At 39.8% G+C, this 25,242-nt stretch overlaps 1 protein-coding gene across 3 annotated transcripts in view; it reads right to left on the bottom strand.

Annotated features, from left to right (window-relative positions):
* bbs9 (Bardet-Biedl syndrome 9) overlaps positions 1-25,242 on the bottom strand; it is a 184,150-nt gene that overhangs the window by 142,265 nt on the left and 16,643 nt on the right. For all 3 annotated transcript variants that reach the window (XM_004560133.3, XM_004560131.3, XM_004560132.3), the window contains exons 7-13: positions 16,292-16,376; positions 15,647-15,830; positions 10,228-10,357; positions 7,389-7,570; positions 6,323-6,399; positions 6,158-6,211; positions 5,949-6,051 (exon numbers count right to left, since the gene is read on the bottom strand). In XM_004560133.3, the coding sequence (XP_004560190.2) occupies positions 5,949-6,051; positions 6,158-6,211; positions 6,323-6,399; positions 7,389-7,570; positions 10,228-10,357; positions 15,647-15,830; positions 16,292-16,376 (815 nt within the window). The remainder of the gene's footprint in view (positions 1-5,948; positions 6,052-6,157; positions 6,212-6,322; positions 6,400-7,388; positions 7,571-10,227; positions 10,358-15,646; positions 15,831-16,291; positions 16,377-25,242) is intronic.

Below are 25,242 nucleotides of genomic sequence, written 5' to 3' on the forward strand. Positions count from 1 at the left end.
GTGATAGTCAAAATGATTTATTTCTGTGTACATGGTGCACTGTTTACACCAGGCGCTATTCCATCTACAGCTCAGCAGCCACTTCCCCTGCAATCCATAAAGCAGGGTGCAATTTTCTGGACAAATCACAGAGTAAACTCTGGCTATGTGACTGGGATCCAGCTCCTTTAAGTCATGTCCTGGTATTCATTACAACTCACAAAGCTTCCATTAATCTATTTTTCCTTATTTTCAGGACTTTAACCAATGTAAAGCACTCGCCTTAGGGCCAAATCTGACCACTGAGGGTCAGCAGAAGTGGTTCAGCTCTTGCAGTCCTGATACACGCCAGGCTGGCCCAGAGCAGGCCAGCGAGAGGCAGAGAAGGGAGTTAAGAAAGGAAAAAGAATGACACAAAGTGTATATATATATACACTGTGTGTACATAAGCAAGCAGTGGTGATGGTTAGGGTTAGGGTAAGACTTCAGGAAGTGTAATGTAAGTCATGTAATGTCCTCTGCAGCTATGGAAACACGATTGTATGCAATGTGTTTGTGTGTGTGTAGTACCTCTCATGTTTCGCAGCAGAGAACTGCTGAATGACTACTGAAAGCCAGCGCCAGATTTCTGTGTGCAGGAAAACAAAAGAGCGTGACATAAACACACACACAGCTACTTTACTTTGATTGTGTGTGTGTGTGTCTATATTTGAACAGTGCACTGTGTGGCACGTGCATGCATCCATGGTTATGCATGTGTGAGTGCTGAAATGAGGTCTGTGACAGTATGTGTGCCTATGTGCTTGACTGCGGGCTTCTGAATCTGACCCGTCTGACCGCTACCTAAACTCATGTAAACAAAGCATCTCTTTAGTGGTGTAAACGTGACAGCGCAGTGAGTCAGAGCTTCTGATCAGAGCTTCTGATCTTCCATATAAACGGTGAAAACTTCAAAACAGCTGCCAAGAAGAAAAAAACAGAACAAGCAAACCATCCAGATGAGCCTGGATTTTTTTTAAGCTGTTTTGGCTTCATGTCCAATAAAGTTGCTTTTGATTTTGTTGGATTTTTTGGGGGGGCAAACATTTTATTGTCTGTTCAGACATGGAAGTATTTATCCAACCAACTTATTCTTAAGCTTTTAGTTTGTTAATTCACGACTTGGGAAGCTTTAAATAAGAAGTCGTTCATGACCTTTGCATACTTGCAGTGTGTTATTCAATTGCAGCAATATGTTGACCGGTCCAATCAAAGGGTCTAAAACCATCTTGTAAAAGTCAGCCACTGATTATGTGGTTCATTGCACAACCTTGTTTCCAAAGAAGTTAAAAATTAAAAACAGAAATGTAGTCATTCACAAATCATTTAAAATTAAATTTAATCAAAAATAACAAGAAAATGTACTAAATGTAAAAACTCAAAACTGTTTTAAAAAATGTGTGTTGATTTAAACTTGATTCAAGCAGTGCTGGACGGGGATAATACAAACTAAACCAGGAGAAACTTGGGAACTGAATGCACGGAGAAACACACAGCCGTGAGGGAGATCGCAACACGGGACGAGTGGAGGAAAGGCAGACGAGTGAGGGGACACAAGAGAGAGGAAGAGAGAGGGTGTGAGGGGGGACAAGAGAGCAAGAGGGGGACACATGACAGGCTGGTAAAACATGAATAAACATGACAGACAGGAGAGCCATGGGATGAACACATGGAGGGGAACATGGGAACAGAAAAGGGAAACAAGAAGGACACAGGACAAAGACACAAGAGGAACCTGAGAGGAAAGGAACCAAACAGGAAACATAAGAAACTCAAAAAATGGAATAAATTCAAGACTACTAAATGAACCTGAATCATAATATAATACAAAATGACACAAAAAACACATGAAACTCAAAATGCTATGTCAAATGACCCAGAACCATGACAAGCAGAATGTCTAAAAGAGTTATTAACACAAGAAAAGTCCTCTAATGTAAAGAAACTATGGAATATGGCATATTTCAGTCAGCAACAATACTCAAGTAAGCTGTGGTACTTAAACAATGTTCAGGGTGCCAAAGGGTGACAAGAAAATGTTGCACAAACCACCAGAAAACCATTGATGCAAGGCGGGATCAATCCATGTTGCTTACACCAAATTCTGACCCGACCCGACCATTAAAGTGCATAGCAGAAACCGCAACTGGACTACGCAATGTTTTTCCAATCTTCTTATGTTCAGTTTTGGTGACCCTATGTGAACCGTAGCCTCAGTTTTCTGTTCTTACCTGACAAAATAGGCAACTGGTGTGGTCTTCTGCTGCTGCAGTCTATCTGCTTTAACATGTTGTGCATTCAGAGAGGCTCTTTAGCATATCTCGGTTGCACTGAAAGTTTTTTTTTTAAATTAGTGCTGCCTTCCTGTCAGTTCCGAAGATGACTGGCCATTCCCATCTCTGTATTTCTGTGCAGAGAAGTGATTCTCACTGGATATTTTCTCTTTTTAGAACATCCTCTTTAAACCCTGGAGATGGTTGTGCAGGAAAATTCAAGAAGTTTGTGAAATACTGAGACCAGCCCATCTGTCACCAGCAACCATGTTACATCCAAAGCTCCTTAATCCAACTTTCTTCCCAATTCTGATACTTGGTTTAAACCTCAACAGGTCTACATTCCTCAGTATATTAAGTTGCTCTCATGTGATTGACTGACTAAATATTTGTGTTAACAAGCAGTAAAATAGGTGTACAAAAGTGGCTGGTGAGAATTGAGCAAATGTGGTCCACCTGGAATCTTATATACATATTATTTTCTCGAACTGCATCTTGAATAAGTTAGGATGGAGCAGTAAAAAAAATGTGAAAAAAAAATTAATTAATGATTGGAGATTTCCAAATGAGGATACTGCTGACATACATAATATACACTTCTAGCACTGTAGCATTATTGGTAAAAATATACATATGGAGAAAGTCTGGATTAAAACTGATAGAAAAATAGAAAAAGGCGGAATTAAACGTGCAGCATAAAATATGGCAAATATTATGAAATACGAGACATATGAAAAGGGATCAATATTAATGAACGCTGACACAAGAATTTAATAGAAACTGTTGTTCAAAAAGTGCATCATGGTTTCATTAACAGCTGGATGGGTCATGTGTAGTATATGTAGAGATAAGAATGCCTGTGGTAAAATGCATTACATTTCTGCATGACACTTTATGAATCATGGTAAACCAGTGGTCACTTTGAGTCAGAGCTCAGAATAAATGGATGGTGTTCAAACCGCCTGAGAATACTGTTCACATCTTGAAATCATAAATTCACAGTCCATTCTGGTCCTTCTCAAAAAACTCGGGGAATACTCCTCTGTGATGGATGACTGTTTCGGCAAAAGCCGAGACCAGTCTTAAAGTTAAAAAGAACCATGTTCTGGAAATAAACCAGCTTCTGTGCCTGTGTGCATAGGTTCGGAAAATGACAGCCAACACCATCCACAATAACTTGCACAACCTGTTGTGCGTCATTTGACATATGACCACATCTCTAGTGAGATTTACACCCTCACAGGGACAGTTCTGTAAATCACAAGACAACTTGACAGTGTTTTGTTTGTACAAAACTTTAAACTGCAAAATGCCAACTAACCAAGCTACAAAGTGAGGCAATAACCTCAGTTACCTTTCTGGAATGAGATAAAAGTGCCATGATAAAGCTGCTTTTTTGTTTGGAGCAGCTTATTGAAGGCTGCATTTTGGGTGTTGTTAAATTTGGCACACGAGTCAGTTACAGAATTCGTTCCTAAAAGTTTGTTTTCACACACAAGAATTCTTCAGAGACACACCATCCGTGTTGATACTGCATGCCATCTGCGTCATATCAATGAATCGTGGCTTTTTTTCTGTGCTTTTTAAAAAAAAAAAAAACAAGAAAGATGATTCTCATTATTTAAATGACTTAGACTTTGATTCCATTGACAACAATGCTCATTTTAGCACCATTTACAGCAGGAAATTACTGGGTCCATGCTATAATAATGTCACTCCTGACTTTATTCTTCACTCAGTTGCAGATTGCTAAATGCAAAATATGGACAGCACTTTTGTATGTGGAATGGAGTCCAATTTTGAGTCTGATAGCAGATTTTAAAAGATTTTTCCTAAGCTGTCTTAGCGTGAAGACATATTCTGATGTTCTGTGTTTTTGAAAAGTGACAAATTTTTAAAACTCTGGTGGACAGTCTAAAAGAGCCATAACACAAAAAGACTCTGGGTGGCATGAAGACAAATAACATCTAAATGCTTGGAAAGCTTTGTGTAACCACAATAGCAAGAATCTGGACAGATGCTCATATGCAGCTACTTAGAAATATGATCTCGATACCACAGAAGAGAGTGACAAGAACAGAGAGGTTGAAAGACTGGCCTTTCTTGTGGTTGTTGGTTTATAAAGAAACATCTAGCCTGAGAAAAAAAACAGTTGCACAAACTCCTACTGATCCGACTCCTACTAATAGTAAGAAACTTATTACTCACTTGTATTGTTTTTATTGTCTTGGGAAGCTTATAATTAAGCCTCTTAAAGGAAAATTAAACAGATATATAAATGCAGCAGAAGAAACCACTGGTTCAAACTACTAGCAATCTGTAGGCGTGACTGAACGCTGCTAAGATTAAGAGTCCCACTCCATATGTAGACTAACAGGCAGCGCAAAGCACCGACACCAACAGGGTTAGAGGTTTAACTCCCAATAGGCCCACACATTTTTAAAAAGTATGTTCTCATCGCACTATAAGGACGTTCTGATAAAAAAACTCCCTCCAACTGCTTTACATTATGCACACAGAGTACATGTTAAAAAAAATCTAACATAACAAAACAGAGGACATACAGACAGTTCAAAGTGGATGGATGGATGAACATTGTATTACAGGATGAATAATGTTCTTTTAATGAGCCGACAGAAGATATCACTGTTTGGGGTTAGTAGGCTATGTGTGTGCAGTGTCTGGGCAATTCATTTCAAAGTTACCGCTGTCTGCGCTCAGTGGCCAGCAGCTAGACTAGAGAACACATAAGACTAAAACTGACTGATAAGAGCTGAGAAAATAAACACACACCTCTCACCCAGTCGAGGCCAACACATTCATCTGTAAAAGGAGGAGGATTGGATAAAATTTGTGTGTGTGTGTGTGTGTGTGTGTGTGTGTGTGTGTGTGTGTGTGTGTGTGTGTGTGTGTGTGTGTGTGTGTGTGTGTGGGTGTGCCCTCAAATGATTCAGAGATGGACTGAGGCTGCAAAAGAACAAAAAGTGATTGATGACACTGGATGATGAAAGATCATACACCAAACCAGCTGCTTAGATTTTCCATAAAAATGCAGTCATTGTATTCCCCTACGATACACCCTTACATTCTTTCCTTGGCACTTCTTTAATTTTGTGCATTTCGCCAACACTGCACGTCTCCTCAAGAAGAAAAAGGTACTAATTACTGCTAAAGGTTATATGTCAGATTTGCTATTAAACATGTATTCCTTTCTGTAATATTTGTCAGGTTTTTCTTTAGTGCTGGCATTCTGTTTCATAAGTTTTCCATCAGGACAATCATGATTTAAAGGAACTAGTTCACACAAATTAGAAAAAGTTACTTTCACACAATTTTCAAGCATTTCAAGCATTTCAAGCACCCAACCTGAACTGCCCTTCTGACACGATCATTCTTAATCTGTCCATTTTGGTCATTCCCAATGAAAACCTTTGGATTTTCAAATCTACCACCTTTAGCTAAACCTGTCTATTTGTCAATGCCACTGTCTCCAGTGGAAAAACATGGACAAAGGCAGAAATCCCAGAAACAGATCAGAATGTCAGATAATTGGAACCAACAATAGGAAAAAGAAGAAGAAAAGGTTTTAAAGGCATACACATAGACAGACGCCCAATCATAACTCGCATATAAAGACTACAGCTACAATTAACTGACCCATGGCCTCAAGGACAAACTGCTCCTGAGTAACTGCCAGAGGAGGCTGGACACCAATGCTCAGCTTAGATGACTTCACCACACTACTGGCTTTCACCTTCACCTGAAAAAAAAAATGATGATGTTAGATGTAGACAGGATACTGGTAAAGGGCAGATAGAATTCTGACACACAAAGTGAGAGAAGAAACAATGATTTTAAAGGTTCACCTGTACGGTCACCGAGGGGACAGGCAGACCATTGATATCGTGGATCAGGGCTTGCTATGGAGAGATATTAAAAGGGAAATATAACTTTCTATGTTTATTATTGCATATGCATCTAAATGTGCGAATGTGAATTTGTTTTTTTATGTGTGTTTTGTGTTTGTTTACCGATGGGTTGTCCATGCTGGAGGAAACAGTGGTAGTAATGCACAGGTCATCCTCACTATCGGTTTTGGGCAAAATGTCTGAAATACCAACAGTTTAATCTCAAAACACTGAACCGATGTGTTTATTAGTCAATATAGCATTTCACCACATTTTGAAAGAAGGCATGATACTTGGTCAGTTTGCAAACAAATCAACCAGCATACAGAGAGGACAAAAGATAAAATTCACATTGACTTGTTGTTAAAGGCAATTTAAATTAAACCTTGTGTGGCAGTCTTAAATTTATTTTATATATACACACACACACACACTGTTACAGTCATTGATGCTCATATTAAACATGGCCAGTCTCAAATAATGAGGTCAGTGTATGTACAAGAGCCAGAAGCCTCAGACTGCTCTAAACCTCCTGGACCTGTTAGATGTCAAAAAAGGTAATTTCTTAATTATGGTCATCTCATACTCTCTCACTCTCTTACATAGACCTGGCTATGAGCACAGCAGCCCCTCCCACCTCTTTCCAAGGCTTCTGTTTCCCATTCAGAAGGCAGTTAGCTTAAACCAGTGGTTGTCGAACTGTGAGGCAAACCCAACTGGTGAGGTATGGATGCACTGCAGGTGGGGTGTTGACAACCAGGTGACAAATATCAAGTGAAACTAAGGTGGATTTTTTCAGTAAAAAAAAAATTCATTCTTAGCGACTGGACCAGATCTTAGTCTAAGATAAAAAAAAATGGAACTGTGAATCATTTTGAACTGTAAATCAAGCAAAGCCACTCTAGCAGAGTCCAGGATTTCAAATATGGAGCTAAAAATGGACATAAAAGGTCACCTTAAGGAGTAAAAATATCAGATACTTGCTGCTCAGATACTCCAATGGGAAATTTTACCAACTTTAAAGTGAATGTAGACAGTCAATTGATTCAAAGAAAGAGTCACTTACGAATGACAATATGATTAGATAAACCTAGGATCAGACAAGAAGGATCAAAAGTTGCCTCTTAAGGGCATATTTTGGTTTTATGATAATTAGAAAATGTGTATTATGCTTCCAGCAGTCTCCTACCCTGAGTCCTGGTGGCTTCTCGGATGAATTTCTGCAGTTTCTTCATCTCAGCTTCCACCTGCTCATAGTCAGCCTCCCTGGCATCCACCTTCGGAGTTGAAAAGAAAGAGGGATCTGTACCCATGTAAGAGCACAGAAGTTGACCATCTGAACTCAGACTGACCACGACTCCCTTCACATCCCTGAGAAGAGCAGAGAAGAGGAAAGTTAACTTTTTCCTAGTGTGCTATTGGTCGTTAGTCAAGAACGTCTGCCAAAAAGGTCTACTGTAGTTCAAAATTAGTTATTTGCTCCTTTAAAACAAGTAAGCTAAATGCTTATTTAATCCTTTTAGAAAAAGCTGAATATAAAGTTCAGAATTAATTTATAATATGAAACCAGATTAAACGAGGGAGAGCATGAAGAAATGCTGAGTGATGCAATAATGTGTTTTAACTGTGTGTGTGCTAACTGGTTGCAGATGTGTTGTGTGTGTATGTGTGTGTTTTCTGTTCCAGTCCAGTGAGACGATAACACATACACTCAGACCCACACATGAGGGGGTTCAGGTCAAGAGCAGCAGCCGGCTCCACACCTGCACAGGAGGGCGTCTGAGGGGGCATAAAACTTTCACTTTACTGCTGCGGAAACACTGTCACGCACACGCACGGGCACACACGTACACAGAAAAATTTATATTCATAGAGCCATGACCAAATGCTACAGAAACGCATTCATAAAAGTGATGGTTCTCACATTTATTTAAAGCCCACAGACACACACACACAGACCATGCTGAATAATAGCTCAAAGTTCAACTGAGAGAAAGATTGTTGCGTACGCATCAACTAAAGGAACTCACATAATCTACCAGCAGTGTTAGGTAATACATACATACAAGATATGTGACAATACAAAACTATGTTGCCAGAATTTATTTCAATCTTTAAAAAAAAGTAATAAAAAATGTGGCACTGTGTACACTTTTCGTTCCAGTGTCTTATTACCTTGCACAAATCAAGGTTTGAAAATCCATCCATCCATCCATTCGCTTCCGCTTATCCTTTTCAGGGTCGCGGGGGGCGCTGGAGCCTATCCCAGCTGTCACAGGGCGAGAGGCAGGGTACACCCTGGACAGGTCGCCAGTCTGTCGCAGGGCCAACACACAGGGACAGACAACCATTCGCACTCACATTCACTCGCACATTCACACCTAGTGGCAATTTGGATTATCCAATTAACCTATCCCCACAAGCTGCATGTCTTTGGACGGTGGGAGGAAGCCGGAGTACCCGGAGGGAACCCACGCAAACACGGGGAGAACCTGCAAACTCCACACAAAAAGACCCCGGCCTGATGGTGGAATTGAACTCAGGACCTTCTTGCTGTGCGGCAACAGTGCTAACCACCGTGCCACCGTGCTGCCAGGTTTGAAAATATTTCTCAAAATATTGTAGTAGTGTACAACACTAGTTCCAAAGAAGGTCTATAAAATGTAAATAAAAACAGAATGCAATGAAGTGTAAATCTCATAAACCCATATTTTATTCGCAACAGAATATATAAAAACATTCTTTATAATGAGAAGTGTATGGTTTTAAGATGTAATGTGATGGTAGCAACATGTCATAGCAAAGCGGGCCAGAGGCGAAAAAGGGCTAGAAAAGTTAGTAGTACCAAGGAGAACATTTTGAAACTAATTAGCTTAACTGGCAACCAGTCAGTAACATGAGTGTATAAAAAGAGCATCTTAGAGAGGCGGAAGTTCACCAGTCTGAAACCAGTCTGAGCACTATCTACCAACAATAACACATAGTATATTTATCAAAGTGAGCAATAGGTTCAGCTGCCATCGGAGCAACTGAAGGTAAACTTTTGTCTGGTTCATTTCCCCCTTTTTTAAAAGTTCTTGAGTGCTACAAATGCTTCTTGAGGCTATTTGCATAAATGATCATTACAGGTGACAGCAAGTATGCATGAGATATCTTAACAATTGTAGCTTGTGTCAAAGTTACAACTGTTACACTGCTGATGGTGCCTGGATTCGATTTCTATGAATTAACTTAACATTCTATTTAATAACGGTCCTCTCAGATCAGTTTTAACATAAATATATATCAGGTTCTGAGTCTTCACAGTTCTGATTCAGATTTGGTCCATGTTAAACTTGAAGGATCCCAAAATGGTGAGAATATTTAATTTGGGGTTGGCAATAAAATGCAATACTGCCTCCAAAACACAAGAACTCCCAGAGCACTGCTATCAAATAGAGCTAGCCAGAATGAGCTGCTGAAGTGATCATATGTTGTTTTTGTGTGTATTGGTTTTGTTTTGTGTGTTCCTATCCCACACTCTGCACGGTGTCCCACCAACACACTAAATCACCCGATGATTATCAAATGCTTTAAAACAACACAGCCTCAAACTAAACCAAACAGCTACCCAGACACACACTATCTCCCGCATCTAAAACACACAGGCACACACACACAACCAAAAACCACATCATTTTTCAACCGTGTTTGTGTTTTGCATTGTAATTGTATCAAATTGGGCTTTGATTGGAGTTGTTTGGAAAAAGACAAAGGATTGCCTATAGCTGGCCCCTCCCCACTACGCTCTGATTGGCCAGCTGGAAGACATTGTCGAGTAGTTTACACACTGGATTTCACAAGCTGATAAACACAACATTATATTTGCTATAGGTGTGTGTTTGTTTACATGCATAATCACTGCTGTGTACACTACATGCACTGAGCTGTCCTAAGCTATCCTTCATCTTTATATTCCTCGAATGGTCATCTTTAAACTAGGAAAATTCTAACATCAGATTCCTTCATTTGCTGGAGGTTATACTCACAAAAAGTTGGCAACACGCACAGCCACGGGGATAAAGGAGAGCTGGGATGCCCACTTCAAGGTCACATCCTGGTAAACCAGCAGCATGTTGGTGTGATTACCTAGCAACAGGTTTGTAGTGCCATCTGTCACTAAACACGACCACAAAAAGAAGATTAGAAACAACAGACCTTAAATATCACAGCATTTTATTTTTAAAAATAAATAAAATAAAACTGGCTTTCAGAAGTTCAGACTCCATCACCTAAAAAAAGAGGCTAGAGAAAAGCTAAACTAGTTTGCTAGTTTTGTGTCAGATTCTCAAATTTCAATTCACAAATTTTACCATGCAGCATAGTAATAAATTCTTCTGGTGGGTGGCATTGCCCTGTAAGAAGTTCCCACAGTAAAGAAAATCACTTTTCACGTCTGGTTTGTATATAGAAATTTTGTCATCTCGATTTTTCATTTTGAGACAAGGTAACCTTTTATAGGTGTATATACAACTGAAGTTCCACATACACTTTCTTTCATGACACATGGCTTGAAACCTTCAGTATAAATACTACTTACATTTTACTACTTATGTTTCACTCACACACACACACACACACATCCAGCCAATCCCACCAATGGCGCAGTTACCACCAGGAGAGATCTGAGGTGACGGCCACACGCAAAACAAACACACCTCACTTACACTCACACACACACACTGGTACACATACTCACACAGTGGAATACGTAAGTTATAATATAGTAACAGCGGTCAGCAGGGTGGCACAGTGCAGGGGTCGAAATGACAGAGTGTGTTGGTGCCACATTAAAGCAAAATACACACCTTTCGTCTCCACATCAGCCTTATAATTACAACCATATTATAAAAATTTCCAACCGGTGTTCTTCGTTCTCCTTCCTTTCTAGGCTTTTTTTTTACCCTCCTGGCCCACTGATATCTCCACATCCCATTCTTTTCTTTCTCCTTTTCCTTATCCTGACATCTCTCTCCACATCCATTCTGGCCTCCGCATCATAGGTGCCACATCATGATCCTATCTGAATGAATCTGTCACCCATGTTATCATGATCCTAGAATATCATGTTCCTAGAAGTAGGAATCATTAAAAATCATGCAGGAGCTGGTCTTTGATTGTAAGGCTTCATATAAGCAATGAAGCCGATAAAGTTAAATGACAAAATAAGATACAAACAGCATAAAAGAGGTAGACTGGGGGGACGAGGGAACTGGTCGAGCAGGCAGCTGTGAAGATGAGCGCCAGAAAGAAAGCAATAGGAAATGCTAAGGAGAGCACTGTTGCCTATCCTCATCTACTCCAATCTCTAGACTATGAATACACTATAGAAATCCACTGAATGGCCCTGCATAATAAAAGAAGCCCTTGCTGCTTGTTGGGTGGCAGCTCCAGCAGTTAGACTGTCACTAAATATCACACTGTTAAAAATAAACTCTAGAGTGGACTTTGTTTGTTTTTGAGAGTGAAGTCTGCAACAGCAGTCATGCTCCTGGGAATTGTCATCATCCCTCAGTCATGTGGGAATTTTTATGTGGTTTTGACTGTTGACAGCAATCATGTCCCAATAAAAGTTGCTTTTGTTGAAATGACACATTGGGGATTGAGTTTATAGACAATTTCCAAGAGTAATTTAAATAATCTAAATAATATTCAGAGTAGACATTGGAGGGAACTTTGAAAGCTGAGATATTTTAATTGTAAAATTGAAAACAGATATCATGGCCACTTTTTGCAGTCAGTCAACGAAGCCTCCATTCTGGATCCTTCCTCCATAGAGTCAGAGTATTTTATATCAAACGTAATACACTTTAAAAAATGGATCTATAGTACATTGTTGCATAAATTAAAGTGGGCAGAAGCACTTTTGACGTTGTTTTGGCTGCATTTTCAGGAGGTTATACACAGAACTGTACTGCTAACTACATTAATATAATTCGTGTTGCTTAGGGTTGAAAGTGACAGTTAAGCAGCAATCGATAACCACGCAGGTAAGGCATACCCTTTTTCTTCTTAACAATTTTAATATAAAAATCACAGCTGTCCCCAGCTGCCAGTGCAACTTAATGGGACAGAAACAAGGAGAGCAATACTTTATTGAAGTGCTTTTGGAAGCACTCTTGTCCAATTAACAAGTTTTATCGGAAACTTATGGTTTAAAACAGAAACAAAGCTATGAAAATGGTTTCTGGATACAGATCGATTTTATGCACTTGAATCAAAGGGTTTCTGAGTCATACTGGTTTCTTAGGCAACCACAACATCAACCCAAATAATGGATGCGTGACCATAGGCCACTGTGCATGGAACTAAAACTCATAAATTCACCATCTGTGTGTGAGAATGTGTTTATGCACACCTCTTTTTGTGTATGTTCTCATATTACTCATTCTAAATGACCACAATCAGGCTGCAATTTGATACAATTGCGCCGCTAATTGCTAATTATTGAATAATGGAACTTTGTGAGTACGTGTGTGTGGGGAGAAAATCGATTCATTTAGTCAGGTGCAAGCTTTCAGTAAAAATGACAGCAGAGTCGGCCTCCATCGCCTCCTTCTCTAAGACCAATTCAACATCTGTAGCCAGGCTAACACACAGAACTAATTATCATCCACCCACAGCATATCCTGTCCATTGTGTGCATGATAAGCAGTAGCCTCTTGCCTCAGATGTGACGCCCTTTCAAATGCAGCTAATAATCACCACACTGTACACCTCTTTCTCTTTTTTCCCCATCAGAGGTGAAGTCAGGGAGAGGTGTTCAAAGCTGGAACCCATTACTGTTTAACAAACACACACACACACACGTACCCGTGGGTGTACCTACAGTAACGCCTATGATTTCAATATGCTGCATACTCATTATGACAAAATGAATCCTGTGATCACCAGAGATGGGCAGTAACGCGTTACTTGTAACGCGTTACTGTAATCTGATTAATTTTTTCAAGTAACGAGTAAAGTAAGGGATTACTATTGCAAAATCGGTAATTAGATTACCGTTACTCTCCCGTAGGAACGCTGCGTTACTGCGTTACTAAAACCGTGATTTTTTTTGCGAGAATGTCTCATGACAGTGACGTAAGCAAGTGCGACGTTGGTGACAGCAGCTGTGTGCAGATCAACAATGGATAATATATCGAGTGCGGGAGAGCGTATGAGCGTGCAGCGTTTAAAGTGTGGAAGCACTGACCTTACTTTGAGTTTGATTCCATAAAAAGTGACAAAAACATTAGCGTCCATCGTGCGTGGGAAGAAAACTTCTTTTTACAGCGAAAAAAACCCCTAAACTTCCGAGCAAGCACCGAGTAGCTACGACGTGATGGGAAACTCACAGAGAAACTCGCGCAGATTCTTCAACTGACCGCAGCACACCTACACCAGGGTAACCCTCCGCCTACCCTGCTCCTGCTTTACAGGTGAAAATAGAGCAAAAGGACCGCTGAGTCTTTGACTTTATTTATTTTCTGCTGTGTTTTACTTGCATCTGTTTGAAAGAGTGAGTGAAAACACAAAAAATATTTTATTTTATGTGCTGGAATGTGTAGAAAATAGGTTTAAATGTTAAACTAATTTATTCAAGTCAGAGAATGTTGCATATAATTAAATGTTTTGCTTGATGCATAAAGTTAAAAGATTAAAACTGATAAAACAAGTTAAAAAAAGAGACTTTTCCATTTGATTACATTTTGTATGATGGATTATGTAGAAAAAGTAGAATTGGGCTGAAAGATCTATCACTTTATCACCTCTTCAGGTTGTAAATCGTGTTTTTAAAAAGTAACTAAGTAACTAAGTAATTAATTACTTTTGAAAATAAGTAATCAGTAAAGTAACGGGATTACTTTTTGGGGGGAGTAATCAGTAATTAATTACTGATTACTTTTTTCAAGTAACTTGACCAACACTGGTGATCACGGATCCTCCCGTACCTAAATATCTTTAAATTACTTCTTGCTGACAACAAAAGGTACTATTGAAGCTTGTTATTTCCTGCTATGTTTTATCGTTGCTGTAGGTTGGACATGGGAACAGTTATGCCAAGCAATTCAGTGCATGCACATCTTAATCACTGAGATGCTGCATTTAGCTAAATCTGTTCGAAAATGGTTCTGACTGATGAGCAATGTGGAGAAAAAAAGCGAATCACTTGAACTGAGGACTATTCAGTTGTTGACTGAAGCTTTCCTTGGCTTCATTGAAGTTTCATTGTTTAGATTCAAAACCAGCACTTGAATGTACTTGCACAACACAGCAGAGAGCAGTTTTCAACTTTTTTAAATTAAAAAAAAAAAATAAACAAGAAAAAAAAATCATGTGTGGTGGTTATTTAGCAACAGACAGCAGCCAGAGATTAAGTAAGACACAGATTTGCCATCATACTTAGTGACTATTTAAATGCTAAAGAGCCAGATATCTTATTCAGCCGTTCATTAAGAGTACAATTGAAGGTAAATGGAGGTTTAGCCTAACTCACAAAGGAGCAGTTATCTCTTCAGTTTCCATGAAAGAAAGAAAGAAAGAAAGAAAGAAAGAAAGAAAGAAAGAAAGAAAGAAAGAAAGATACACTACATATAAAAAGTATTTTTGGACAAAAATAAAGTTTATTACCTGTATGATTCTGTATTATATGTGCTATTCATTCTTCTTTTGGCACATGTCTATAAACTCTATTGTTCAGCAGTCAGTTTTATTTATGTAGCAGAGCTATTCGGTTTATTCCATCACATTCTGCCAAAAGCAGCTTCCTGTGAGCCATTCACATGGCAGTATGCCATTCCAGTTGCTTTGTTTTTTAGTATTTTATCCAGTTAGTCTTTTGGAAGTTTGCTTATGGCAGGTGCACTGAAGCATACTGAATGTTGTGATTCTGTGTTTCACCTCACTCCAGGCTGAACACATCTGAACTTTGCCTCTGCTGCTTTGGCAAAATATGAAAACTAAGGGAAAAGAAAAGCCTTATCCCTTAGCTTGCCGTGTGAACCTTTGCTCTTTGTTACAAGTGATGCTGACAACAGGTCCATGTTTTTCTATAAAACTAAAACTAATCACTACCTTTGAAGAAAAATATACAATTTGGACCTTCTTCTGGAAACAAATTGTTTTGTTTCTGCATTATGATTTGTCTGGAGAAACATGACTGGTGTTTGCTTTGCTTTTTTGAAACTCAGCAGCCATCACTTTCCATCCTATTCTCAATTCTCTGTGTCTAACATGTTTGTTAAATCATTATTATTACACATTCAGCCTAAATAAGTGCTGCAGCAGAAATCCTGCCAAAAACCTACAAGGAATATTGTTATTCCTAGTACGAATAAGAATAATACAAAAAGACTACAATAAAGACTGCGAAGGAGAAATATCCTTTTATAGTGTGTCAACTTTTTGTCTGGTGTCCTGGGTTACCCGAGGCATATGGCAGGAAGCAGCTGGGGTTGAACTCCAGCTTCTTCATGAAATGGATCTGCCCATTGTCACGGAGACAGTAGATGTTCCTCTCACCCAGGATGAAGATGTGGGAAGAAGCATGGGAGAAAGAGGGCACACAGAGATCCAGGGCCTGCTCTCCCAGCACAAATACCCAGTCAGGCTATGGGAACACACAAAGACACAGAACAATGTCATTTATTGCACAAAAAAAAAATTAAAAAATTGTATGCGTGAATGTCAGCCTGACATGTGCGTTGTCTGAACACGCTTGATAAAATGTTGTGCAGTGCCTTTTTATTAGATACTTAATTTCCATTTACCATAGAAATGGGTATCAGCGAAACTTTAAGCTCTGCAAATAAAGATTTTTATGTTCGAATTCAAGGCAATAGTGGCGACCTTTGGTGCTGGTAGAGAAAAATTCAAATAGCATGAACAGTACATTCATAAGTGCTCTGACATTTGGATTCTATTATTCACATTTGACTGAAAATGAGGGGATCCCAAAGAACTATCGAGATTCAGATATCACTCAACCTACAGTCTTTAAACACTAATCACAACACAGATAAACAAACAATCATGTCAAAGAAAAAAAAATATGTGTGTGTTAGTGCTCACCGTCAGCCTCTTGCCTCCAGTCTTAAGGGGTAAGTTGGGATCTTGTCGACTTTCTGCTTCTGTAGCCACAGCGAGAGTCTCATACCTGACAGTAAAAAAGACACAGACAGCTACTTTTTCTGTGTACGTCGTCTCAGACAGAAAACAAATAACTTTTTTTTTTTTTTTTTTTTTTAAACACACAGTAGGAGAAATTTAAATTGTGAAAAAACTGACAGAGTTGGTCTAGGACACTTTCCATTGTCCAAAAAGTACTAGATATTCCCCAGCTATTCTAAAAAGCCAAACTACACAGTTTCTCAACCATTAGAGCAAAACCACAACAACAGCACACAATTCGTGTTCAGAATAAACAAACCCCTGCAAGCATTTTATAGTCACCTTCTCTTTTACAGGTTCTCTGTGGTCAATCAACACATCACAGACCTACCGTTCCCTCGAACCGTGATCTATCAGTTTTAATCAGTGAGCCGCAGGCCACTGGCTAAGGATAAAGTGGTCAGACTGATCTGTGGTCAGTTGATTTTGGCATCTGCATGTTAGGCTTTTTCCAGTAAGAAGCTGGCAGTCATAGCAGCTTAGCGGGAATCTATCCATCTTCCCAAACACCTGGATGAACAGAGCTCCAAACCTGACTGACCCCAATTGCACACCCCAGACCAAACACTAAATAACTACTCATTTATCCACCAACCTTCTCACTCTGTTTTGCATGTTTCGACACAAAGCTGTTGTTAATCAAAGCAAGCAACCCTGAAATTGACCTTTATTGGAAGGAGCACAATCCAACATGGCTGCTACTTTAAGGGTACTAGTAATACTTTATCTTAGCCTCTTTTTTTATTGAGTCCGCAAATATTTGTGCAAAGCAACAGCACTTTCAGTACACCATATTCATTATGTATACTACCCACACGTGGAGCTGCTAACAGGTTAAAATTGTAATGCTAATAATTTAAATAACTGCTTTTTTATTAATATGTTTTTATGCCCATGAAGCTCTTTGAATCTGATTTTGGGATACATAAATAAAATTTTATTTACTTACTTTAATTTACAAATTGCATCGACTATAGTCTCATTTGTACTTTGTGTATCTAATTAACTGACCTTATCACGTTAGCATTTAAACAGCGGACAGGGAAAACATCTGCAGCTAAACACTAGCATATAATGTAAGTGTGCTGAAGTTACATTCTCACAGAGTTTTGACTTCAGGGCATACTTAGTTTTGTTATGCTTTTCAGTGTCATTCTCAAAAATGCGCTTAGGGTTAGTATGTAACCTAGTATGAAACTGCGGCAAAGCTTTAGTATATACACTGTAGGCCTTTTGGTCACTTGAATTACAAATTTCTATTTGTAATTTCTAACCCAGACAAAAATGTAAATAAAAAAATAAATCAAATTTCAAGCTCTGTAACTTCACATGCAGCTCAGTATGGCTTTCATAAAAAGACTGTGACTGCCTTCTTTTGGTTGAATTTTACTTATTTCATGTATTACTCACTGCAGAGAGCACTCACATCTCTCCCCTTTCCACTCCTCTAACAACATTTTCGTTTTATACCTGGATAAACCTGATTACCACATGTGACTCGAAGAGTGATGCTAATTCCTCGTAACATTTTGTATAAAATAGTAAATGAAGTGTTCTAACCTTTGATTTTTGCAATACAATGCAAGATTTATAGTTTTGAACTCATCCATACAGTAGCGCTACCCGCTTAGCCCTCTCTGAGAAACGGCGAGCAGACTAATGAGCTTTATGGATGACTGCCAGTAAAGAAACCTTTTCATCACGCCATGACCATTTCCTGGGAAAGAAAATGGACTAAAAAATATATGAAACATGTCAGGGGTTTTAAGCTTTTAAGGCAACACTCAATGGATCGACAGACCAGCTCCTGCATGAGTGAAGGGATTAAATTCAGCCTAATAATACTAAAACAACACTATAAAATAAGTATATTCTTTCACTCTGCTTTGATATTTCATAATTATTCCACCTTTCACTTAGATGTTTTACTAATCATGGGATAAGAGGTCAAATGACTGAATTAAAACTGGACATGCATGCGCACGTGTGTGTGTGGGTGGGTGTGTGTATAATATGAAAGAGGGCCAAAAAAGAAGAAAAAACATAATCACAGAAAGCCTTGTGTTTGAGAAAGAGCCAAAGAAATCTGGTTATTCACCTGCATGAGCAGCATGTAAGGAGGAAGACAAATATCACTGACAGTGATATACACATACTTTTTTTCTATTTGTCATTAAAATACTGTTTCCAGTGAACATGGTGTGCGGGTTGGACTTTGTGTGTACAGGAGTGTGTGTTTAGGCAGTATCAGTCATCGTGCAAGTTTAGGACACTGAGGTTGAGGAAACAAACATCCCATTTATATGAAAGAGGATCTCTCAGAAAGGAGCACACACACACACACACACACACACACACTTACCTTCAACATACAGATCAAATAAGCATATACATTCACGCAAACTACACAAATACACACTAAGCATGTACGCTTTCTGAGGTAACGGATAAACACAAACTAAAAGCTGAAAGCTGACGCCAACACACACACATACACTGTAACCAAATCAAGCTCTCATTCATCAGGGCAGGAGAAGGTCCAGCAAGCTAAATAAACTGAGCCAAGCAGAACTGTTTGACCAGTCATATGATATTAAATGTATAACAGTCAGCATGGCTTTGACCCCGTCATCTGATATGGTGTGTCTATATATTTCCATCACTCTGACCACATTCAAAGATTAGAACATTTCTAAAGTATCTAAATCAAAATTGGGGTTAAGAAAAAACATTTAACCCATACATAATGACTGCATAAATAAACAGATAAACATTTTTTATCCATTTATTTATTCGATTTTGCTAATTGGTAGGGTCTTACGTCAATACCAGTGATCTTGATCACAAAGTATTTTAGTCGAAAAGTGATTTGTTAATGCTCTCCCAGAACCGCATCATTAATGCATCCACTGTTTTAGTGCTAATACATTTCCTGCTGCTATTGTGTGATATGAAAACCATTTATCGTGCATCTGCAACAGGAACTGCTCTATGCTCATCACCAAATCCAAAGTCCACATGGAAAGAGATGCTTATGTAAGAGCGGATGCTTGGATGTGTGTTTTTATGTACTTTATGTGGCAAATGTATGTGTTCAAATGTTTATCCAAACTGTGAGGCACCTTCTAACAGTTCCTAAAGTCCCATACAAATAAAGCATTATTTCTATTAAAGCCATCACTTCTAAAATTTAATGCACAATTTTTTTTTTTGATGCTATATCAATTTAATTAATCTTCAAGCAGAGTGATCCTTGTTATGAAAATGTTTAGTCACACAAACACGGTGATAACTTGGGCTTCCTGGATGTGCAGCAAGCTTGAATATGGGGACAGGAAGAGCAAAGTATAAATCATAAATTGTATGTGTTGGTGACTTGTATCCCAAGGAGCAAAACACTTTTACTTCTAGCAATTTTTTTAACTTTTATTTTTTAGTAGGTATCCTAATCAACTGATCATTTATGTAGCACTTCATATCTTTAACTAATGATGCTCATCTGTACTGACTGAACAGCTCTGACTGCATGCTATTTAGTGTTTACATTTATTGTGACACATCAAAGTCTTGTTCTGGCTAAACTCTAAAGTCTCCACTAAATGTGAAGTTCTATTTATAGCAGAGACATTACGTTGGTTAGAGGTGTTTAATGCACAGTGTAAAGGAAATAAGTTTGTTGCATTCGTAATGCTGTGCTGTCATTTATGGAAAGCTTGTATACGTCTGCTGAGCTCTGTCTGATTTACTGCAGTCTGTACACTGCAGGGCTGTGTTTGTGTGTGTGTCCAGTGAGAACGGTGACGTCAGGGTTTCCACTGTGATATCTAGTCTGGAGAGTGTCTTGATACTGGTGGGGGGCACCCAGATAACAAACAGCTGGAAGAGAAGACTGCACGCATGCACAGCGTACACCCACGCAGTCTGTAAGACTTCTTAACGATATGCAGTCAGAGTGAAGTGTACATGTGCTTACATTAAAATGAGGTACTTTCCGATCAAACCATGTGTGCGCAAGTGCGTCTGTGTGTGTGTTTCGGTCCATCCAGACAAGATCTGCACTGGGAGCAGATGGTGTTCGGATGGTGGGGATTTAGTCAGCACTGCTCGTTAACCATCAGCAGCTGATACTGAAGACTGTGAATCAGATAACCTTAAGAAAGTTTATACTGTTCGAGCCTAAATATTACTTGTAAACAGATGTGAATTCCTTTTTAATAGCAACTTGGGGTTTTTTTCCATCTTAGAATAAAACTTCAGTATTTTCTAGCAACTAATATATAGGCCTATATCAAGGATCTTGCTGTTAGAAATCAGTTACATACATTCCAGCATACAACATTACTCCTCTCATAGTGCATACATACAAAGTCTATGCAATGAAGAAAATGGACTCGAAGCTGTATTGCAAAAATCCCTCAGCTGGGATTCTCCCATAGACTATGGACTCCTCTGATGCCACCAACAATCAGAAATGAAAGTGTGATGGCAGCAGCCACACAGGGGTAAATTAGTCCATTTTTCACTTTATTATTTTGCTTTGCAGTATTCTTCATTAATATAATTCATTAATCATTTGGTTAAACCTAACACTGGTATTATGAGGCGCGCACATAGTAGCATTGTATGGTTTTTCTAAAATGTTTTGTTATATTAATTATGTTTCTCTTTCTTTGAGTTACCTGGGTTTGGGCGGTGGCTGTTTCCTGTCTGGGCAAAAGGCGTGGCTGAGGACTCTGGGGACAAAATGCCTGCTCAGCAGGACCAACCATGGGCTTACCAGGAGCAGGGGTGTTTTAGGTTTAGTTGGGTTATTCTGTGCTTAGTTAATATTAGTGTGTGTTTTTGTTTCCCCCCTATTGTGTTCAAATGGTTTGGCCAAATCATTATAAAAGCTACCCTCATGTGTCTTTTTAATTAGGTCAGTTTGTGAGTTAAGTTGTGTCTCACTTTGTTGTTTAAGTTTTTGGAAATTACTTTTTGTAGAGTTATATTTAGTTGACCTGTTTTATGGGCCTGCTAAGTATGGTTTTGAATTTTGTTAATTTTGGATTTTTTGAGGGTTAAAATAAAGAAAACCCTTTTTGAAGATATTTTTTGCTTGTGTCCTCTTTGCTTTGGCTGCTTGGTCCCTCACAATTGGTGGCAGCAGTGGGATCTGCCAGTTGAGGACACAGTATTTTTTTCTTTGAGGCTTTTTCACCCCCAGAAAAAAAAAAGAAAAATGCATCGTGGAGGAAAGGTGGAAAAGAAGAAAGGAGTAACTGTTCAGAAGGAAGCTGATGCTGAGGAGGAAATTGGAGTCTCTGAAATGGTGGAGAGCACTGAGGTTGAAGAAAGGGAGCCATCTCTGTCAGATCTGATGTCAATATTGCAAGCTCATATGGGTCAACAGGAGGCTCGGGAAGCAAGGCAAGAAGAGGTAACTGCACGACAAGAACAAAAATTCAAAGCATTGCAACATCAGTTTCAGCTTTTACAGTTAGAGGTGCAGTCCCGGACATCACCAGTACCAGAGCTACCATTACCTACCACAGAGTCACCAGAGTCCAGGGAGCTACCTCACATTCCTAGTTCTCCTCAAGCTCAAGCTGAATCCAGTCAGTCATTATCAGGTCAGTTTTCATTGCATGAACCCAGACTGGAAAAGTTGACTGATAGTGATGATATTGAGCATTTTTTGACTACATTTGAACGCATTGCCTTAGCATATCGTTGGGAAAAAACAGACTGGGTTTTTCGATTAATACCACTGCTAACGGGCAAGGCAAGAGGGGCATACGTTCATATGGATATTGATGACTCTCTCAGCTATGACAAAGTTAAAGCTGCAATTTTGTCCAAGTATGATGTTAACCCTGAGACCTACAGGCAGCGATTCCGTTCACTGCAAGTCAGGCTTGATGAGAACCCTAAGGAGTTGTATGCTCGACTTAAAGATCTGTACGGGAAATGGATTCAGCCAAAAGGTAAAACGAACCAAGAAATTGGTGAAATAATCATCCTTGAACAATATTTGAGAATGTTGTCCCCTGAGCTACAGGTTTGGATTCGAGAGCACAATCCGTCTTCTGCAGCGAAGGCAGCTGAGCTGGCAGAAGTGTTTGTAGCTGCCAGGAGGAAAGGGCAACCTTGGACCTGTAATGCAAATAAAATGCCAAAGGAAGGCCCCAAATCAGCCCAGATGTATCATCAAAGGCCATTGTCAGCAGAAAAAACTCCTGTGGGTGAGAACCAGTTTGCTGGCAGACCATTAAAAAATTCAAAAAAGATTGTTTGTTACCTCTGTGGGTTAGAGGGCCACACAAAGCCAATGTGCCCAAAAACCTCAGCTAAGATGGTTCAAATGTGTTTCATGCCACGTTCACATGCTGAACATGGGCTCCAGTGTGACCAGACTGTTAAAATGATAAAAATTGAAGCTAATGGAACAACTTTAAGAGCTTTGCTTGATTCTGGCAGTTCTCGTACACTGATACACAGAGATTTTGTGCCCCCCAATATTGTCCGTGCCAGTGATACCATCCCCATTTGTTGTGTGCACGGAGATGAGAAGATGTACTCAACAGCTGACATGTACATTAAAGTGAATGGACAGACTTACCTTTTAAATGTTGGGGTGGTTGATAACCTGCCTTATTCAGCTATTCTGGGACGAGATTTTCCAGTGCTTTTTGATTTGTTGGAGTCAGACCAGAATCATCAATGCAATGTGGCTGTTACTAGAGCCCAAGCTCAAAAATCTAGTGAAACCTCAGAAGTTTTCAGTGCCTTGCCATTTTTTGATGAGGAATGGGAAGTTGCACTTGTGAAGCCTCGGAAAAGTCGCAGACAGAGGAGACAGGAGAAGTTCCAGCATACTATAGTACACCCAGAAATGCATACTGACCCAGACTTGCCTTTGGGACTTCAAATTCCTGGCAATATAATAGAGTTGCAAAAAACTGATCCTAGTTTAGCTTCCTGTTTTCAGCGAGCAATAGACAAGGACCAAGTAGAGGAGGCAGGCATTAACAAAAGTGACTATGTCTTGCAAAATGGCATACTTTACCATCAGATGGGCTCACTTCTGAAGCTAGTGGTCCCCCAAGAGGTTAGAGAAACTGTGCTTAATTTGGGACACTCTATTCCCTGGTCTGGCCACCTTGGTAAGCACAAAACCACAGCTCGTATTAAACAACATTTTTTCTGGCCTGGCCTCCATAGAGATGTAGCCTACTTCTGTAAGAGCTGTCCTCAGTGCCAGATGACATCCTCCAAAGTCCCTTCCAAAGCTCCACTCCAACCACTGCCTATTATTGGTACCCCATTTGAGCGCCTCGGAATGGATATTGTTGGACCTGTTGAGAAGAGTAAGTCAGGGAATCGCTATATGCTTGTAATCACTGATTACGCAACTAAATATCCAGAGGTCTTCCCACTGAAATCCATCAAGGCAAAATCAGTAGCTTTCTGCCTTGTACAGCTCTTCGCAAGAGTAGGGTTCCCACAGGAAATACTGACTGATCAGGGGAGTAACTTTATGTCCAACTTACTAAAACAGGTGTACAAGCTGCTGGGCATTAGAAGCCTGAGGACCACCCCATACCATCCTCAGACTGATGGGCTAACAGAACGGTTCAATCAGACTCTGAAGCAGATGCTCCGGAAGGTGGTAGATAAGAATGGTGCTGATTGGGATCAGTGGCTTCCTTATCTTCTCTTTGCCTACAGGGAAGTGCCACAAGCCTCCACTGGTTTCTCTCCGTTCGAACTTTTGTATGGGTATGAGGTACAAGGACCTCTAGCCCTCCTAAGAAACATCTGGGAGGGAGGCAAGGAAAAGATGGACTCTGTTAACATTGTTTCCTATGTTGTGCAGATGAGGGAGCGACTGCAGAAAATGAGTGAGCTTGCTCAGTCAAATATGACCAAAATCCAGCAGAAGCAGAAGTTTTGGTATGACCGAGCAGCTCGTCAGAGGTCTTTTAGTCCTGGACAAAAGGTGTTGGTGCTCCTCCCCACTGACAACAACAAGCTATTGGCTAAGTGGCAAGGGCCCTTTGAGGTTCAGAAGAAATTGGGGTCCACTACTTACCAAGTGTTCATCCCTGGAAAGCCACGCTCCAGCAGGGTTCTGCACATAAATCTATTGAAGGAATGGGCGCAGCGCCCTGAAAAGACAGCAGAGGTGATGCTCATAAGGGGTGTGCCAGAGGAAGAAGAGGTTGGTGAGCAATACTTGCCTTCTGCTGATGTGGTAGATTTTGACCTTAGTCATCTGCCAGATGATAAACAGCTTCAGGTGAGAGCTGCATGCAACTCTGAGGTGCTTCAAGTGAATCCTGGCCGAACAGATATTGTTGAGCATGACATTGTCATTAAAGAGGGCGTCGCAGTAAAGCGTTTGAGCTACAGGATCCCTGAACGTCTGCTAATATCCCTGAAGAAGGAAATCGACCTCATGTTGTCCTTGGGGATCATTGAGCCATCAAAGAGTGAGTGGTGTAATCCAGTGGTCCTGGTGCCAAAGAAGGATGAAAGCATGAGGTTCTGTATAGACTTCAGGTACCTAAACTCAATATCACTGTTTGATTCATACCCCACACCACGCATTGATGATTTGCTGGAACGGCTGGGGAAGGCAAAGTACTTGACCACACTTGACCTGTGCAAGGGATATTGGCAGGTGCCACTATCGGAGCGATCAAAGAAGTTGACTGCCTTTCGAACACCTTGGGGTCTCTTCCAATTTACAGTGATGCCATTCGGGCTGCATGGGGCTCCAGCAACCTTTCAGAGATTAATGGACCAAGTACTATGTGGTTTCTCAGATTTTGCATCTGCATATCTTGATGATATTGTCATCTACAGCA

Source organism: Maylandia zebra, linkage group LG11, assembly GCF_041146795.1.
Source record: "Maylandia zebra isolate NMK-2024a linkage group LG11, Mzebra_GT3a, whole genome shotgun sequence".
Classification (NCBI taxonomy): Eukaryota; Metazoa; Chordata; class Actinopteri; order Cichliformes; family Cichlidae; genus Maylandia; species Maylandia zebra.